The 21,664-nt window shown below is 28.1% G+C and overlaps 1 protein-coding gene across 2 annotated transcripts in view; it reads right to left on the reverse strand.

The window, feature by feature from the left end:
* The window catches only part of LOC132939573 (zwei Ig domain protein zig-8-like), a 421,440-nt gene extending 400,764 nt beyond the window's left edge, over nt 1-20,676 (reverse strand). Inside the window, exon 1 of one of the 2 annotated variants that reach the window (XM_061006819.1) lies at nt 20,110-20,676. In XM_061006819.1, the coding sequence (XP_060862802.1) occupies nt 20,110-20,164 (55 nt within the window). In that variant the 5' untranslated portion in view covers nt 20,165-20,676. The remainder of the gene's footprint in view (nt 1-20,109) is intronic. The other variant, XM_061006820.1, reaches the window with a different exon arrangement.
* Between the last annotated feature and the right edge of the window lie 988 nt (nt 20,677-21,664).

Here is a 21,664-nt window from a genome sequence, read left to right on the forward strand (position 1 = left end):
AAGAATGAAAATATATTATATACATTATACTATTTATATTTAAAGTCAATATTCAATAGGTACTTCGTCAGAAATTTAATTTTCCTACAAATTAATATTTTAGCTCTTAGACTCTTAGATGGGAGAAAAATACAATAATTAAGTTGAATAATAAATCGTTTTGAAGTAGATATCATTATTTTAGTACGACATAAACGGCTAAACCTACTGTAACCAATATTTTGAATTAAATAAAAATATATTAAATACATCTACCTCAGATTATTTATTTATTTACCCACATTCGAGGTTGAGGGAAAAAGGAAAAGTGCTAGGTATATTATTAACCTTACAGATTTGGAGTACTTATGCTCTAGATTTTGCATTGTAAACATAACTGGGTCGTTTGCATTACGCAATAAACCCTAGCATATAGTCAAAAAGGTGAACGTCGTTTACCCTAACCTAGACGGTCAATCGCAGGGAGAAAGAATGAGATGATACGCGTGTAGTATAAGGATTTGTGAATGCTGATTCAGAGAGACGACAAGACCTTTAAGTCCACCTGGATAACAGCCAACATAATATGTGCAATATAAACAATATACATTGTAAATATTACTACATACCTTTTTATCGTTGTGATTCTTTATGTTATCACATGTAGGTATGTGTGTTTTTGGATACTAGTGCGTGCAGGGTGTTTGAGTCAGGTGTAAGAATAATATGGTGGTTTGACGAACCAATGGTGGTGATTGGTTAATATTAATATGGACTTGGCAGAGAGTAAGTAATAGCTACTTCAAAAGTAACACCGAAATCGTAGAGCATATTCTTCTTCGTGTGGTTTTATATGTGTATAATACCTAGGTATGTAAATATACTGGCGAATGAATATAATACTTTTATGCATACAACTATCCAAATATATACGATTTTAAACGCATAATTTATTGTTTATGTAGGTAGGTACTATTATATTGTGTTGCAAATAAAAGAGGCTATTTGCTATTATTATGGTTGAATAAACTATTTAATGAATTGGAAAAGAAGATATGTTGGTAAAGAAAAAATGTTCAAAGCGTTTCAGCGTTTGTACTTTACATATAGTTAGTACCTATATTGAAAACTAATTCCACTTTTTACTTTACTGGTAATACTTAAGAAAGAATATTTTATCAATTTTTTTGATATTCATAAAATTAATGTGCTAAAAACTTTAAACAATGATGGGAAAATCTGGAGATGTAAAAAATTGTTGAACCAATTTAAGATTTTAAATTTCTCCCCAGGTACCAAATATATCTAATTTTGTAGGTACTAAAAACTACCCTGAAAATTGAAGATTGAAGAAATTCTTCTGCTTCAAAAAGTGAAGACTACTGTATACTACTAAAATAGTATTAAATAGGAAATATTTACCAAAATAAAAACAATATGAGATTATCATGAATTCATAAAACATCCTAATTTATTAATTCTCGGCCTTTCGATCATACCTAATCGAAAATGAAACAACGATACATCTATTATATAATATTTTATCTGTATTTTTGTAAACAATAATATTTTAATGTTTCTTAATACAATTCCATTTGAAATATTTCGAACTAGTTATATTTTATTACAGAAAAATAATCTAAGAGAACATAATATGAACATCAATTCATCAAACTTTTTTTGTAATATCAGTAGGTACATATGTATTTATAATATACTTATATAGTAAAGTTATATGTACCTTTAAAAATACGATGCAATAAAACCTAGATAAAAAGTTCCAGTTTAATGACATATGATAAGCCTGTATATAGAATTTAGACACTTAGTTTTTAAGTAGTCTTACACAAAACGAGATACCATGAATAATGCATTTACAAAGTATCATGAAAAGTTGAATGAAATCTAAAAGTTTGGAATGGTATTTTAGTGTAAACAGTATTTCACATAGGTAGGTACATCATTAGAAGTTCGTCGTTAAACATGTTTCTTAAAAGTTAAACACATGATCAAATGCAGAGAAAAATAATTTTAACACTACAGTAGGTACCTATATTTAATACTAAATTTAAAACTCCAAAACAAATTGTGATGCTTCCAAATGTTTTTTCTGTGAACAATTTTTTAAACTTTAAGTTGAAACTATCCCATGAAATTCCAATTTATTTTCTTGTTTTTTTTCCTTACTGATTGACTTGTTTGTCCAATTTATTTCGATTTACTTATATACCTATCTATTTTCTATATGATATGCAGGCGGCAATTGAGTTTTCAATTGAACTAGAGTTTATTGTACCAATCTCTTATGGAAAATATGTTCAAAGAAGAGATGATCAACATTTGAAAACATAACACTTTGATAGTTAGAACTGTTTGTTTTCGCAAATCGTAAATCCCTTGAAATAGATGTTTGAACTATTTTTTTTGATTTTACTTGTTGTTAATAATACGTGTTACATGTTATTTTCGTAGTTCATAAGTATATACAGATTAGAATATACAGATAAAAAATGTATAATACATAATAATATAATAATAGATAATATAATAATTAATAATACGCGATACCTAAACATAAAATTTAAAATAATTTAGAATTGTATTATTATTATTTTAAATAAGTAACCTACCTAAAAGTAATAATTAGTTTATTGACACACTTAAATTATGTAATAAAACCTTTTATTCAAATCTTTTTAAATTAAATATTGTTATTGATCTATAACTATGTAGTATGTATACAATATTCTCGCCTAAATATATTTTGATTACGCTAGCTACATGCATCGATTATAAGTCTTCAGTTAAAACTACTTATAAGTTTTATTTTGTGTCTAACGAGTTTTATTTATAGTTTTATGATATTCGCTGTAGGTATATAAGTATAACATTTTTAACTGAAAGGAATTGAAAATATTATATAATGTTATAAATATTAATAACTATGAATAGTAATAAAATCAATTTAAACCATACTTAAATTTTGTAAAATGTCATAAACATAATAATATTACTATTTATTCCTACGGAGATTTAAATTAAACGTAGGTACTACAAAACGTCGGTAATGTTTCAGTAAAATCCTAATGAGAAAACACAGTTGTGGTCGATAAGTGCTGACAACCACATCAGGCACTCCTTAATCTCCTTTTGGCGTAAAGAGCGAATACATGATGTGAATACCTAATAATAAACGATGTATTCACACCTCATGAGATGGATATTGAGATTATAAAGCTGTAAATCCTTGTTTACAAATTATTCGGTGTAAGTACCATGTATTTATTCCATATAAATTAATTATTTACAGCGGATATTATATCTACTTAGTACTTATAAAAATTGAGATTTAAACGTTATGAAAACAATTCAGATTGTTAGCGGTTATTTATTATACTGTGTAGTAATAGTATCTGTTTAAGGGTATTAATAATTTACACGTTAATATTTTCTCAATAGAATATTTTACATCTCAAAAAACACAAAAAAAACATAGAAAAACTAAACTCAAAATGATCCAGTAATTTTAATATTTTAATACATCGACGTAATTTACAATACAATAGTAACTAATTTTAATACGACTGTAATAACTCTACTTATAACCATGGTAATAACACAAAGATACATGTATATTATACAAAGATACATATCTGTAACAGTGTAACTATATAACTATTTTATAATTTTAAGACTGTATAGGTCTTGTAAAATTTAAAACTAATGACCGCTTTGTTGTTTTTAATGGTCAATAAAAAATTAAAATATTTAAAAAAAATAGATTTCTTAAAATTACGAGTATTTGGGTACCTAATGTGTTAATATTTAATTGTACTATTTTCTTAACTCATTTATAATAAAAGGAAACAATATTGTTGAAAAATTAATACATTAGTTAAGGGGATTCCATACCGTGATTTTCTGTTTTTGTCTAACACACGCGCGACATAGGATTTTTGACGGATTCTTTGCCAAACATATCAATTGATCTAATGAAGTGATGAGAATTCTGAAAAAAGATTTGAATTCGGTGTCAAGTCTACTTGAAATCGACTTTCTCACAATTTTGATTGTTTGATTTTAGCTTCTCCAAAAATTAAAATACAAAAATGTTTAAATACTCTTTTTTAATATGACGTTTTCTGGAATTTGGGGGATAATATCAAAAATGTGGGAAAGTCGATTTCAAGTAGACTTGACGACGAATTCAAATCTGTTTTCAGAATTCTTATCGCTTCAATAGATCAGTTGGAATGTTTGGCAAAAAACACGTCTAAAATACTATGTCGCGCGTGTGTTAGACAAAAACAGAAAATCACGGTATCGAATCCCCTTAATAGCTACTTAATAGTAGGTTCATTTGACCGGTATTTTTTTTTTTATTATCAAATAAATATTGCTGTTTGAAAAAATAGAAAAATAATTTATTGATGTACACAAACAAAATAATACATTCCATAATAACATAATTTTACGACAGATCTACGAACATTACAGGGTATTTGGACAAGGTCCAAACTGACGACATTATGCAAGCGGTGTAATTAGTAAAATAACCAAGGAAAGATAAAGAAAGAAAAATAAAAATTCATGAATAGTGTTCGGGTAAATATAAATGTGCGAACATCCCAAAGTATTTGACTAGAATATTTTTTTCTATAAAAAAGTCATTACAATAAAACCAAATTATGTATTAAATACTGTTATAATGTATAGTGTACACACACGAAAACGACAATATTTTCTGTGCCACCACCACCAATAATCAAACGCCTATAGCTGTGAATAAGCAACCACCAACACTAGTCAAGTGCGTTCCGTTTGTTTTGAATTGTATAAAACGTAGATATTAAAGCTTCAAATATTAATTATGCAGAATATTCATTTAATTCTACATTTTCAAATTAAAAAAAAACATGCGAAGTCGCTCTGCCATAAATTAAAGTAGGTGTTTCTAGTGTACCGCAATATTGTTGTTGAAGTTTTTGTTGTGTTAACAAATTATATTTAAAAATAAATTTAATTTTTAACTTGATCATAATGGGTAGTTAGGAGATTTTAATCTTAGACATGATATGTATGTTTCATATGTGATACGTGTAACCGGTAATAATAGGTATCTAAATCCTAGAAAAATTAATGTTTTAGGTAAAGTAGTGGGCTAAATCAAGTATATCTTTACCATAATATACCACAAAAGTTGTTTCATAGCATTTCGATTAAAACGTTTTAAAAAATTAAACAGAAGAAACTACGGAAATTATTATTAGTTGACTAGTTTGCATTATTTGCAAACGTTATAAATCAAAATTATTACTGTTATTATCTATCCAACCTAATAAAATTACCCAGTCTTAATAGCCATACATTCTTATAATATAACCTCGATAATATCCATTTTAGTTTCAAAAATATATTTTTGAAATACCTGAATAGTGGCTGAGCTCTTTTTCTATTTTATGATGATCATGGTTTAGTTTTGGAGAGTAAAAGTGAATATAATAATCTGTGAGCTCCAACTAGCTTAAAGTTTATATCATGGTTTTTTTATTAAGTAACAAAATATACAATATTAAAAAAGAATCAAAAATTAGGGTTTGGGTAGGTAAGATTAAAAGTATATATTTTCGGGCATTTAATTTCGCACCACCATTATTTCGTCAAAAACACACCGGCTATAAAAATTTTAAATCGGTGTGGTGGGATAACTTGATATGACTATTTCTCAAAAATTTCATCTAGTCACCAATGTGAACATTTCTAAATTTAGTTCATAGCTGCTAATTACAATATTACATATCTTAACCTAACCTACCTATACAAATACTATATATACCTGACAATTTGTATACGTCATAGATAAAAGTAATAGGTTTCAATTGGACTTGAGTAGTTTACTATAATCAACAATTACTAATAATTATTCATGAATTATGTCAAAGCATTGTTTATACGAAAAACCTATTCTGACCGAAGGTTACGGGTGGTCAGTGTATAAGACTATCAGTAATAATAGGATATATTATATTATATTATATTTATATATTATTATTGGTATTTTTATAATTTAGTGGGTTGAACTAATTTTTAACGAAACAGTCGCTTTTCAATTAGTAGGTATAAATATCAATTCATAACGAGTCAATATATTGGCGTACTATAGAATAGTGTATAAATAGGTTTGTGGTATAAATGGCTTAATATTAGTCCAAATATTTTGACAGTTTCATTGTGTATAGAAAATAATAATAATGTAATGTCTAGTTGTGTATGGTAAAGTTTCAAGTTTCTAAAATTAATATTTCTCGGAATATGAAAAAATAACAAAAACCATTTAAATAGAAATCGCTACTCTAAGTTTGAATACCCAAGTTTATCAACATTTGAATTATACTAACTAGTTTGTAAAAAAATAATGTAGCTTTCGCTAAAAAAATTTTCAATTCTAGTAAGAGCAATATATGATGAACCTTGTAAAATAAGTCCATCCTTAGGCTAACAAGACTTAGTCATTCGATTAAAAATATTTAATGAATTTCGTAAAAATTTGAACTTTAAACACTTATATAAAAAAAATGTGATAATGTATATTCGATATTTTTTAGTTGCAGTGTGAACAGGTACGATAAACCTTTTTTTACATTTTCAACCTTTTTGAGTTTTTGAAAAAAATATAAGAATCAACTTGAATTTAACAAAAAAAGGAAAGTCGATAATTCTACATATCTATAAAAAATTTAAAGAGTCAAATGTTTGGAAAATTATATTAGGTCTGGAAAATGTTCCAGGTCGACAATTTAACTAGGTATTCACATTTTTTCGTAATTTTATTTTAGTATTTCCGATTATTTTTAGAAGTACTGAAAAATGTTGACCAAAATTTCAAGCTAGATATTATTTTATACTACCTATAACCACTCTTTATATTGAAACAGTTTTTCTTCTATATAAAAAAACATAATTGTAAAATCAATACATTCATCGCAACGTTCAAAATCTAAAATTCTCTCTACTATATTATTATAGAATGTTCGGAGTAAACCTTGTCAGTAAGTATGTGACAACAGGTCACTGTAATTTATATTACGAGAAATTTGAACTCAATAATAAATAACTGTAGTTTACAAAAAAAAAACCTATTCTGGATAAAGAAGGTTGATGGATCAGCATCTTTGCTAAGGATTCTGTATGTAATATACTTATACTATTATACTAGTTTTATCTTAATTCGGTTTTTTCGATAAGTGGTGTATGTAAGTTAATATTATTTTTCAAAACATTTACAGGAATTTACCTGTACTGTAAAACAAATACAATTTTCACTAATATTATACACTTTGACTCAATTAACTTCACATAATATTTTTATTAGAGAAAGGTTTTATAGGTTTCAGCATGATGTATTTATATTTGTTTAATCAAGACATTCTCAACGTCCTTATAATTTAACTTGAATTTTAGTTAAATAATAAAATGTATAAATACAAATAGGATTTACACAACTAAAAATGCACTTTGTAGTCACACAATCATAGAAAAAAAATAATAAGTACAACAATATGAGAACATTAGCGTGTTGTAAGAGAAAAAAAATACTGGGAAATAAAAACAGGAAAATATTTATATGTGTATAAATATTTCTACTCTTTTTATCAGGTCTTATGAAATAAATTGATGTTTTATTCCGATTGCCGCATAAATAAAACGTCACACGAAGAGTTAAGATTTATTATGTAAGAAATATCTTACATAATAATACATAATACATTATAATATCGAAATGCGCATTTAAAAATAGGCAAATATCCAAAATGATTGGATAAAACAAATTGACATTAATTCACATCATTAAATTAAAATCACGCGCATACATACGTCATAACAAAATAACAAAACTCCAGTTTTAGGCCTAAAAAAAAAGCTAAGCAATAAGTAAAATCATACGAATACCCCCCTCCCCACAAAAAAATCAGATATTAGAAGTCTCTAAGGCTAGTTCAAAACATCATGACAATACAAACTGAAGGTACCGCTATACTGAAATGTTTAAAACGTTTGATTTTTATCAATCAATAAACTTATCAATATTATGTTTATTACTTACACCATTAAATTAAGGTAAGGTACATTATATTACGACCAAATATAATTTAAAATTTATTTTACACTTTTAAACACTAATCAATGTCTTAATCCTAACAAAGTGCATTGAAACAAATTAATATTAGATTAACTTACTTTAGAAACTAGTACTATAGGTAAACTATAGCCCTAGTAATAGGACAAATAATTTTCAAGAACATTTTAGTTATTTTTAATACTAATATACAATTTAATGTACTCCTTGATGATAAAAAAATAACTAAACAATCCATTGACCCAAAAATAATAATATATTATGAACTTTTAACTGCAGAATAGCTAAAAAAAAAACTCAAATCAAAATTACGTGAAAGTGTACAACTTAAAAGTTACCAATAGTTTATATTATTTAATATTTATATTAACATACTGTTAAGATAATTTACCTATTTTATTATGCTTAAAATAAATAAAACATTTTTTTTATCTTCCTAAGAATTTTAGCTAATTAAAACTAAGACATTTTTAGAGGAATTTGTGTTAATTTTGAGAACTAATTAAAGATAAATGTATGTATTGCAATGAAAATCATACATAATATTTAATTGTTTTTAATAATAAAATTCTAGCATATTCTAATCATATAAATTATCTATATCGTAAATTTTATAATTCACGTATTTTTTAAGTAAAACAGCCTATATATAATTTAGTATTTATGTATAGTTGTATGGGTCTGCAACCTTTTTGATGTCAAGGAACAAAAAAATAAATAGAACATTTTTCACGGGCCACAATATGAATATACCTTATTTTATTTTAAACGAAAATGTATAATCATATCAAATTTAGTTTATTTTAAGTTCATAACTGTTAGGTTTATTGATTTAACAGGGTATCTTCAAAAAAACAACGTTATAACACACAGATTCCAGTCCATACTATCTTAGTTCATGATTATTATACAGATTTTAAATTTTATTCGTGGTTCACATAAAATTACGATGAGAGCCAAACGCGGCCCGAGGTCCGCAGGTGTGATCCCCTGGTATAGACCATACATTTCAACTAGGTATGTTTAATTGTTTATACTTTTTACTTTTTCGATAAATGTATTATAAAATTCAAAATGATTCAATTTAAGCATGATACTCCCAAATTTAAATAAATATTAATAATTAATAAATAATATAATAAATTAGATATAAATAGCCATAATTATATTCTATCTTGGACATAAGCCACAATGAACTTCAAAATACATAGGTATGAAGAATTTCCACAATGTAATAAACTTTTTTTTATTCAATAGCTTTCCGATAAATAAATAAAAAGCTCATTTTGGTTTTAGTGTACAAGACTGAGTAAATATAGGCTTTAAGATGTTTGTAAACATATGCAAAAAAAATCACACAATACAAAAAAAACTTTCCAATTCATTTATGTGGAAAAGGAATTCACAATTGCACCTACAATGACAAACGAGAAAGGAAATATTTTTACATAAGAAAGAAAATGTTTTATTTTGAACATAAACTTTAAATTTTTAAATCCACAATATAATCTGTAATATTGTATTTTTATTTTTGATATTCATTGAATAAATTCTGTTGTGTTGTTATTAATTTATGGAATTACCGTCTAAAATCTTAATTTGAATAATCCACCTATGAATAAATAAACTATTTGGATAAATAAGCTACTTTTAAACTCTAAAATAATAAAATTATAAAAACCTTTCTACATATTTAATAACAAAAGAACGTATTCATACATAAAAATATTATTTTTTTAAATACGTAAATTTGTATTTATTCGATGACTGCATATTGTGTACACATTTCGTACGTAACAAGATAATTATGATTTCACTGAATATTGATTAGAATACTTCTAATAAGATATTTAAATATTAATTTAAGATAATATATATATTATGTTAATTGTTGATCCACTTTACGGTAACCCATATTTTCGATAGGTATTATGTTAGCTTCGTTATCGCTGTTTGTAATTAACGTTATTTACTAAATTTGTTTTATGAATTCATAATATCATCTAGTCATATTTTCGACATGAGCTAATATGGCTTCACCAAATCGCCAAATCATCCAACCAAAATGCGTACTACTATCATCGCCAAATTCACCAATTCACAAGGAAAATCCAAAAAGGAAAAACCCAAATCTTTCTACTCACCCACCCGATTCACCATGTTATTGTATATTGTATCTTGTATCCAACGATCTTACTCAACATTTTCCGAATAAGCTTCTTTCAACCCCCCCGAGTTCCACCAATCTATATTAAAAACAATAATAACTTCTCTGCATTGAATAACACGCCATTACAACTCACCAGAAGAAACGGTATCTCAGGTAAGTCATCGCTTTCATTTCCGATTATCCGTCCTCGAAGACGCTCAAATTATAATGCTATTCATTTTCGATCACGTCTTGATGTCTACAAACGCCAACTATTATACTCATTCCTTCAATCGTCGTTACGGCCTTGTAAGATAGTTATCAGAAACTTGTACCATACAATCCTCACCTCTGATACTTCTGAGGCTCTAGTCAAGCCTAGCGAATGTTATACAAACGGATATCCGCTTCCTCTGTTTTTCTCGTTGACTTTAAACTTGACAATAATAATAACAATAATATTCTTAATCTATCTTATCCACCATGATCCAGGTTGAAATACCTTATAAAACCAATCGTGGTCCACAAAAATAAAAGAAACTTTAAATCAACTATACATATAAACAATAAACCTACTATAAATTCATATTGTATATAAATAGATAAAGTTTATTTATATAGCAATTATATTATTTTATTTCTATATATTTAAATTATGATTAGTTTTATTAGTTAAAATTATACTTAGGTACTAGCGTATGGTTTGTACCTAGTCTACTAAAAAAAAAAAAATAGTTAAATAAATAATATATAAATTGTTTTTATTTATTATAACGGGCGGAACCCTTTACAACAATGTAATATTTAAATTACAATAATTAATACAATACATCAAATACATCTATATAATAGGTAATAGAATAAATACAAAATACATCGCTTTGTACAAATTAGGAAAATATAATAAAAGATAATAATATTAGCCTAGTAATACCTAATTTCATCAGTATTGATGAGTGGTACTATCTTTAGCCAAGCGCATCATACGGTCTAAAAGATTATTTTTGCCATAATTAGTAATGTGGGCAGGAGTTTAGTCTAATTTATACTTACTATAACACAAACATACATATTAAATATATAAGTTGTATTTCTTTTTTAAATCGAATTTTCTTTAATTTACCTTACTAAACGTTTATATTCAAAGTAAAAATTGGCTAATAAAATTAATTCAGTATTTTAATTAATTTGATATGTTTCTTTCTGTATCAATTAGTTTAATATTACAATAAAATATTTGATATATAATACCTAATATGTTTAATATATTTATAAATTAATAGTGTAAAACATAATCGAGTGTAATAACAGTGCGACGCATGATATACTACGCACATTTTCAATGTTTGTACATATATTTTAAATGATACTTGAAAATATCTAAAGGCAATAATTATTAGGTACATAGGCACCTATAACAATATTTAATAGATAATAAATATAGTTTATGATAAATTGTGTTCACATATACATAGGTACTTATGTGTAATGTTAGTGTTTCTATGTCATGGGTAATATTTTATCATTGATAAACAAATTAAACAAAATATGAACCCTTGCGGCCGTACTCCATCTATACACTTATCTAATTGAAGATATATTCGACAAAATCAGAAATAGGCAATACCACGTGTTTATAAATGCCACGTGGTACTTCCTATAATCACATCCCGACAATAATTATCTACCTGATCAACAACACGCTTGGGCTCTATCCATTATGCAGTTAATAAAATACTCGTGAAATATTCGTACAACACAGCAGATAACGATGAAGTTTCGTACACCATAAATAAATCACAAACATAACACAACTACAACTGTGCTCACACCACAAGTTAAATTGGAAAACGCACTGTCAGAACAAAAATTTGCTGGCTCATTTTTACCTTGGACATAACATACATGACCAGGGGAGAGATTGTTTGAGTTATTTATTAGTGGTATCGGCTACTAGTCGACCGCCGCAGCAACCACCGCAGCAACCGTCGCCGTTGCCACTAGAGTCACTGCCGATCATTCGTCCGAAATCCCCTCGGTCGAATGAAAGTCCTAAATCGAAACGAAAAGTTTTTTTTCCCAGTCCGTATTGTATTATTTTTGCACTTTTTTCCATTACGGGAAAAGGTTTTCCCGTCCGTTCATTTTTGACCGTTATGGGTGCAGTAGTGTAAGATTTATGGCCTAGGTTCGAAGACCAGTCGTCGGACAGCGGAAGTGCGCGGGACGGATATCGAACACGCCTGCTGGTGGGCGATGGCAGGGAAAAACAAAAAGACAAAAAAAAATTATTTATGAAACCGACTGTAAAGTCACTGCCAACGTTTTTCGCGTGTGATTTGTGTCGCGCACTGGTCGCAGGCACTTTATTTTGGAGGTTTTTTTTTATAACACGACCCCTTTCGTAGAAGAACGTAATGGTTTTTCCTGTCCAACAATAAAACATCAACATACTTCGATGTTCAGTATTTTTCTAAAACCAAGTAAGTAGGTATAAGTAGGCTGTGCCTAATACTATAAGGTGTTATCGACAAAAATCAGTTAGCATTTCCCGGACAACTGCCTCATCAGAATTATTGTATCAATAAAAGTTATAGTAGAAAAGTACGAAAATCAAATTTAAAAATTATAATAATATATAGTTATGTAAATCAAAATAATAACTCTAATTTAAAGAATATTAATGATATATTATGATGTACCTACTACTGAAAAACATAACATTTGAAATTGTAATTACAAGAAAATAAATTATTAGTTTCACAATATTATATTATAATAATTTATTTATAGATTTAATTTTATAATATTTGTAACAATAATTTAAGATATTATGGTCCGACTCAAATATTATATATGTTGTAAAAAAAGGTTTTATCATGTCATAGCTTTATTAATAAAAAGTATTATAAACCAAGCATTTCTGAAAAATAATCTTTCGAATACAATAATAGGGATAAGTCACTTGTTGTTTTCAAATTTATTATGATAAACCATCCGTCTTTGTAATCCATCCAATATATTAATTTGACTCTTAAAATATCTCAAATTTCGTTTTCTCTAATATAAAACGGTTTTTTAAAGTAAATAATTACAAACTTTAAATCTATAAAACACAACTGTACTCCTCAAAACTCTAATTACATACTTCAGTACCTACTGTACATTTATTTTGGAAATTAGTTCACATTATTGGCATTCCAATTGTAAGGTACAATTAGTTTATTTTAAAATTTGAATCAGAAACACATAAGGACCGAACATAGTGACATAGTTTGGATCGCAAAGCATACACAGATAAGATCTCTGATAAAACCCTTTAAATTATTACACTCATTTACATTTATTAATTTACAAAATTCTCATAAGTAAATTAAATTAAAAATCACATTTTTGTAACTTTTAAATATACCTGCTACATAAAGACCATATTTTCAAATTCTTATAATTTCTGTACTAGTTAAGGAGTGTCCCGTGGAAATACAAACTTCTGTTTATCAAATGAGAAGACCTCTTTGAAACTGTAAATTATTCAGTGAATAATTTTTCTGTACAATTTTACGTATCAGATAAAAAAATTCATTATTAAAGGGAAAATGGATTTGAGCATGCATGGAGAATAACCCTGTATAATATATCATGTAAATATTTTGTATTCATACACAAATTAGTGTCTGTATATAATTATAATAACCAGTCAGCTAACTATATTTTAAAATTTTACTCCATTATTATTTATTTAAAATTAACCAGGGTGCTTTAAAAGCTATATAAGTCTCAAGGGAATTTTGCAGAGAATTTCGTTAGTGTATTCCAAATTCTAATTGCTTGCTATAATACTGTCTAACAATCTAATTACGAATAGTTTCTCTAGATAGCTATGGTGTAGACCATGGATTTCCATTAGGTACATGAGGAGATACACGAGCCTGTACCCAATATTAAATTCGAAAAACATACTATGGTAATATTATATTATAATAAGTTTATAACGTTCATTATATTGTAAAAATCAAAAAAAGAAAACAGTAAGGAAAAAGTCATAATTTAAGTATCGATTTGGCTACATCGGAAGACTGAAGAAGTATCATAATGTGTCGTGTAATATATAATATATATAAAATATACATAACGATATATTTCTTTAAACAATTTAATGAATAGTTTTTATAATAAGACAGTAATAAATATTATTGAATACATATATCAGCCATACATTAAATATAAAATTATACTAATGAAATATTCAATGCAAGACAACTATAACAAAGTGAAAGTTAATTTGGGAAAATAATAGTTTATTTTGCTTTTTTTCCACTGACTTTTTTCTAAAATTTATTTATTATTTAAAATCGTACTTTAAAATTGTCTTTAAAAGTTTAACACTCTGTTTATCACCTTATCCCTAAGGACAATTCTTGGGGAAGACGTTTTAAAACCATACCAGAAAGGAAATGGGATATTTATTGTATATGTACTTTCGGTAAAAACAATTTTATCAGACTGCACCGAATAGATACAATGAAAGTTTAACAGAGAAAAACTAAAAGATACAACATTTAAAAGACCTTCGAAATCGATGATTCATTATTCTTTAGAGAATTTTTATACTTGCAAAATCCTAGGAAAAAAACTTTCATTAATGATTAATTTTTTTAATTTTAAATATCACTGTATGATAGAGGGAGTTGAGGGTTGAGGGTGCTTCTATTGAAAAAAAATCAAAATTTTAAAAATATTAAAAATAGTTTTTAAAATGACTAAATGACATCTATAATATGAATGATACCGGTAAAAAAATGTTCAGTCTCCATACTAAACATTGTCAGAAATAATCTAATTTCAAATATAAAACACGAAGATTATAGGTATTACACAGAGTCACAGCAGCTATGAGATATCAATAGTACCTATATTGTATAGTTGTATGTATAGTAAACTAACGCTAACGGATTTCTTACAATATGTAGGTCCAAAAATATTCAATAATATGCTGCCGTCAGGCGTTGACAATTTTCCTTGGATCAAATCAATTTCAACTGAAATTTTTAAAATTGAGGTTTTTTTATTTTGTAATTAATAATTAAAAATATATGTACCTATTAAGTTATCGAATTTCAAACACGCTTTAGCATAGATTATGTTTGTCACAATAAACTGCGATAATTTGGTCATTTTCAAAAAATTCCAAGGTACTTTGGTTTTGATTCAGGCACAATTATTTTTGTTAAAAAAACATTTTGAAAGTGTTCGAGCTCCAAATCTAGAGCAGCGAATTAGAATTTTCTTAAGATTTCTAAAATATGAATTTGTTTACTGGAAGAACAAATTATAAATATTTAAAATAGTAAGTGTTTGAATAAAATAATTATTTAATGATTTAATGTTTTTTTACATTATAAAAATGTAGACTGAATTCTTAAATTTTTAATCAAAAAAATTCTTAAAAATAATAGATTATATTAACATAGTTTCAATTATCAACTAGGAAATATCGTATTATATCGAGTCATATGGTATTATTTTTAGATTCTGGTCAGAGCAAGGAAAGTATTGGTTTTACAATGTTTGTGTGTTTTTTTAAGCCTCGGGAAAACAAAAATATTTACTCAACTCCAGTTTTTGATAAAGTATTTTTTGTTATTTTTTTTTTTATTCAAAAAGAAATAATCGTAGATATTTGAAACATTTCAACATTACGTGAAATGTTTAATAATATTTTCTATCTACAAAGAAATTATTTAAATATTTGGACTAATTTTTAGCTATTTATACTGTGAACTTTTTTACATCATTCTATGATTAGTCAATATTGACTAGTTATAAGTTAATGTGACAATTAGTTAAGACTTCTGAATATTCAGGAAATACTTAAAATTATATAAATATATAATATACGATAAATTATATCCTTCGATTGATTTAGATTGACTGACACTTCCCTTCGTTCAGAATAGGTTTTTCATATATAGTACCCTAAAATGATTTATTGTTAAATTAAAATTACAAATATTTTTTTATAATTAAGAGAATGTAATATCCAACTTTGTGATCATGTACCCACAAAACTTACCATACAACAAAATCAATCGAGTGTTATTAAAACCAAACTTTTCTATATTTTATATTTCAAGCGAAGCAATGTGTGTATTTTTTTTAAATAAATTATTTAATGTCTTGTATTATTATAATTATTATCAAAGAAATAGGTACCTATGTATCTCATGACATTGACCATAATATACTATTTAATATAAATTCATAGTTCATGTATTGGCGTCTCCACTAAGAAAAATACATTGGATCTACGATCATATTTTAATGAAAATAGTAATTTATAATTAATAGCTGGTTTCAGTGGGGAAGGATTTATTTTTATGCTGGGTCTGACGAAGTATACTCCGTAACTAAATACAGTAGAGTGAATATCCTGGTTTTTTTTTATAACTCAAATATTAAACTATGTCCATAAAAGTTGTATTAATAAAAATAAAATAATGAATAATAATTTATAATAAATATAGATAAGTCGATGACTGATTTACAACTTAAAAGTCGCATTGTTATAATAATATACCTATATAATGAATCTTTTGTACCAGGAATATTAGACTCGATTTTTGGTACATTATAAAATATTAAGTACACAAAGTAGGTACATTCCGAACATATAATAACACAAACAATATCGTCACTTTGATTATCAATTTTGCAATTTGCATAGTATGCACCTGAGTCCACAATATGTACCTAGGAAAAACTGCAGAACTTTATAGAACACCATATATCATTATTTCTTAACTCCCAAATTGAAAAATACCACCATAAACACATAATAAATACATTTAACTTTAATGCCACATTACTATATGCATAATATAATAATCATTAAATAAATGCTTATTGTTTATGTTTAATATAATAACTGCATGTTACAGCTGCTAATTATTTCGCAAATATTTTGTTTTTAATTATACCATCTACAGTTCTTAAACGTTTCAAATAGGTATTCCATTATACGATTAAGTTGTTATATAAATTTAAAGATGACAGTTGACGCATTTTAAAAAACAATATTGGGTTAAACTTCTTGAGGTTTTTATTAAATTGAATTTTTTGAATGGCAACATTTAATGTTCAACTAAATATCTATAAACGAGGCCATGGATTTAAGAATAAATTCGTATCGTATAAGTGTATTACTTATATAATAGTAATCCATTACTTTTATGATATAATTATTATCCACAGCATAGGTATAAATATGAATTTCAAATTTACTTTTATCAAGTATGATAATAATATAATCATTGATCATAGGGACTCAGCTAAGTGGTTTAAAGTTTAATCTCGTGTTTACTGTTACGTGTTAATATATTCTTGGAGGTGTAAATATGTATTATAACATATTATAATGTGTCGAAATGTTCACTAAATCACATTATAAACTCTTAATACCCAATACAAACCTAACTTAAAATATTGGATTAGCATTCTAAACTTAAAAGTTATTTGAATTGTAGCAGTATATTTTAAAATAATAGTTAAACCTAAAAGAAGAAGTTTGATTTGGTATGGTGGATTAGCAAAGGGAAGTTTTAATAGTTAGAACTTACAAATGGAAATAATTAACGTGGCTTCTTACTGGTAGTACCTACGTGCGTTTAAGGGAACATTTGGGCTCTATACTCAGACAATTCAAATTGAAAAAACGACGCACTTAAAACAGTGTGGTCGACAAGTGTATCCCTCCATCTAATTTTATAGGTATGTTAGTAAGCTTTTATCCTACAGCTGTGGTAGACGAAAGTTTTGAAATCCCAAACTTCTAGAGATTAGCCCACCTTGTCTGTACATTGGATTCACTAAAAGCCCATGTTGATCAACATGTCAACAAATAAGTTACACTCATTGGACTTTTAGACTTTTTCCTAATTAGATATTGTTATAGAATCTTTACTTAATCTTTTACAATACAAATCACTATAATCATCTATTGTATAAAACTACTCGCAGTTTAAAAAACATTAAAGTTAAATAAATAATAATCATTGAAATCCTAAAATAAATATTTATTTTTAAATCTTAATAAATACATTTTATAATTGTGAAACGTCAGTTATATTTGTACATGATACATAGATATACAAAATTAAAAAATTGTAAATTTAAATAAAAAAAAAAATCGAGTAGATATGGTTGGAATAATCGAAGTTTAGTATAATAAATCAAAATTGTAGAAACTGTAAAATATTATTGTGTTATATTTCATAATTTCTACCCCAAAAATAAATTTAAACTATAATATAAACTACTTATATAGCACAGTTTTTTTGAAAAAAATTTGACCAAAATAATGGTATAACCTAACTGTTAATAAAATCACTATATTATGTCTCTTTCTATAAAATACTTTTATAGCTTACAACATATTTTTCAAAAACAAACAATAATATAACTGTAGACATATTTATCTGAAAAGTATACTCGAAATTACGAATTTAAGAATATAATTTTTAAATTACCTATGCTTAGTTCAAATTGAATTATTCGAGTTTAAATTTATAAAAACACGGTTTCCTAGTTCAGTTCCTAAGTATAAACTAACAGTATAAACTAATTACATTAAAAGTATTCATTTTCATTGAAATTAATTTTTACATTTTATGAATATAAAAATATTAATCTACTTAGGTAAGCAGTAATAGCTGCACTAACACTAGACTATTATGGAAATATTTTGATTAAAAACCAACTAACCTATAACAATTAACATTTTTTAATCCATACAGATAATTATTTAAATTTTTTTATTAATACGTACATTTCGTTTTAAATTTAAAAAAAAAATTATCTTAGAATAAGTGATAATTGTGTATCAAATAGTAGTCCATAATATGACATCTAACTGTTCCAGGAAAGTGTTGCAGTTATGGGCCAGTAAGACAAAAACACACTTTTACATTTATTGTAATTTTGAAATAACATTTCAATCGAATCCATCGGATTAAATACCACTAGAACTTTATAATAGTTTCTTTAAAAAATGATAGTTAACATTTGACACAAAAAATATTGTGATTTACTGTTTGCCGTATAATATGTATATAATGTGAATTGTTGGTAGACATAATAATATGTTGTTTATTATACAAGCTTCCGTAATTATTATTACCTACCTATGTAAATATATTAAATCTATGTATGTACGCAGCATGCCTACGGAAACGATGATAATATTATATTGTATTATCGGTGTCATAGGCGGCATTTTTTTTTTTTTTTGGGGGGGGAGGGGGGGTCACAAGGGGGCAGTTCCCCCCCCCCCAGATAAAAATTTAGGTGGAATATTAGATAGATAAGTTGAATGTGTGAAGATTTTTAAATGGGTCAGTAAATTGTGATTCATTTTTGCCCCCCCGACAATAAGAGCCAAGTGCCGCCTATGATTGGTGTACTCGTGTATGCGACGGGTTGGCGCCTGGCGGGCGGCTGGTGCTTCGAGATCTGGCGTAACCGGGGTTTTTTTTTTTAAAAGAAAAGGATTCCCATCGTTTTAAAAACTGACGATGACGACGAAAACCGGGCAATCTCCCATATGCATCCGGAAATTATTAGGTATAAATTTACAATAGAATTATATAGATTGTACGTACATTAGGTAACCTCACCTATTCACACCCAAAACGAGCGGTACCGGTATGCTGTGGTTATATAATAATAATAAAAATAATAATAATATTAATAATAATAATAGCACCGTCCATACAATATTATATTATGTCCATTATCGCGGTAAGCGAGGTCCGGAGGACCACTGCAGTACCAGAACGTCACCGCTTACCTGTTTTATCCGCCGTGTACACCAACACCATCAGCACGCAGGACAGCATCATCATTTTGGCGGCACGCGCGCGTTGGACGCGAACAAAAACACTAGGAAAAAATTTGGTATTCTCTCAGAAAGCCGCACGAACCCCCTTCGCGTGGGGGGGATGGGGGGGGGTGGCGGGGTGCGTGTCCCGCAGCACTGCACTCCTCGCCGCGATAATACACGATTTGCACACGACACCCAAAATAAAATAATATGTGTCCGACACTCGTCTGTGTTGTAATCCTGCAGGACGCGTGTGAGGCTCACCACTGTATGTATAATATTATTAATGTTATAATACGATTATCACCGTCACCGACGTGGCAGTACGACGCGCGAGTAAATCCGAACGGAAAAAATATTTCGCGACGAGAACGTAAAACCCGTACGCGCGCGATCGCCGCTAAATATGTTCGCGAAAAACTCGCGATAGACTCGCAAAAAAACTCGCGTACGCAGTGACGTGGACGCGGGACGCAGGCGACGATACCGGAGTGACCGACGCGAGCGAACTGACGCGGTGTCGCCGAGTTCCCGACGGCGATGTCGGCGGCGGCGGCTTTCGATTTTCGTGGACGGTTGGCCGTCCCTCGCGCGCGCAACAATCGCGCCGCCGTCGTCGTCGCGCCGTCCCGTACCGCCGCGGCCGCGTAGGCGATGTATCGATGGTAGGTAGGTAACGGTGGCCGCACCGTGACGCGTTTTTACGACGACGTCGGGAAAACCCGAGCGATAATCGGACGCGATTGTGCGTACCGCGGTAGCGGGCCGGTAATAGTGGGCGGCCGATGAAATCTTTTTCGTCCGTATCGAGTTACCGCGTCCGCTAACCTACCTGGTTATTGCGTGTACGTGGGTAGGTATATTATCATGCGACGTGGTATAGGTACAAATGTACAATACCGTTAACTGCAGTGCACTTGTACAGCGCTGCACCGGTGCAGAACATTAATTTTATCACTTTAGTGGACGGCGGGAAAAAAATATAATAGAGTGATCGGCGAGGGGACAGAGTAAGTTCTTTACGATGATATTAATAATAATAATAATAATTTAATACCGACGACAAACAATGCTGTATTGGCACTACTGCAACGTATTCCCGAAACGTACGAACGAGGTGCGCGACGTTTTCCACGAAATGTCTTGGTAATGAAAATAATATTCTCATTTCTGAGAAAAACAGCTTTTTGGGTATTTCCATTAATATATTTCAGCTGCTAAAAATAGCTATAATAATATGAAACCAAAATATTTTTCTAGAAAATCTGATAAAAATATATATTTAACATTTGAGGCTACAAGTTTGGATTGAGCCAATCAAATTTGGATAAAACACTGAATTTCTGAATTCTCCGAAAATATTATAATATATTTACATCATTAAGTGCGTAGACGTAACATTTACTGACGTTCTGGTTTTGATTTTTTTCACATAATATGCGCACTGCACTTTACATCATGATTGATTTATTGTTTTTAAAATAATTAGTAATCTACAGGGTGATTCATCGATCACGTTCAT

This window comes from Metopolophium dirhodum, chromosome 2, assembly GCF_019925205.1.
Source record: "Metopolophium dirhodum isolate CAU chromosome 2, ASM1992520v1, whole genome shotgun sequence".
In the NCBI taxonomy this organism is placed as follows: Eukaryota; Metazoa; Arthropoda; class Insecta; order Hemiptera; family Aphididae; genus Metopolophium; species Metopolophium dirhodum.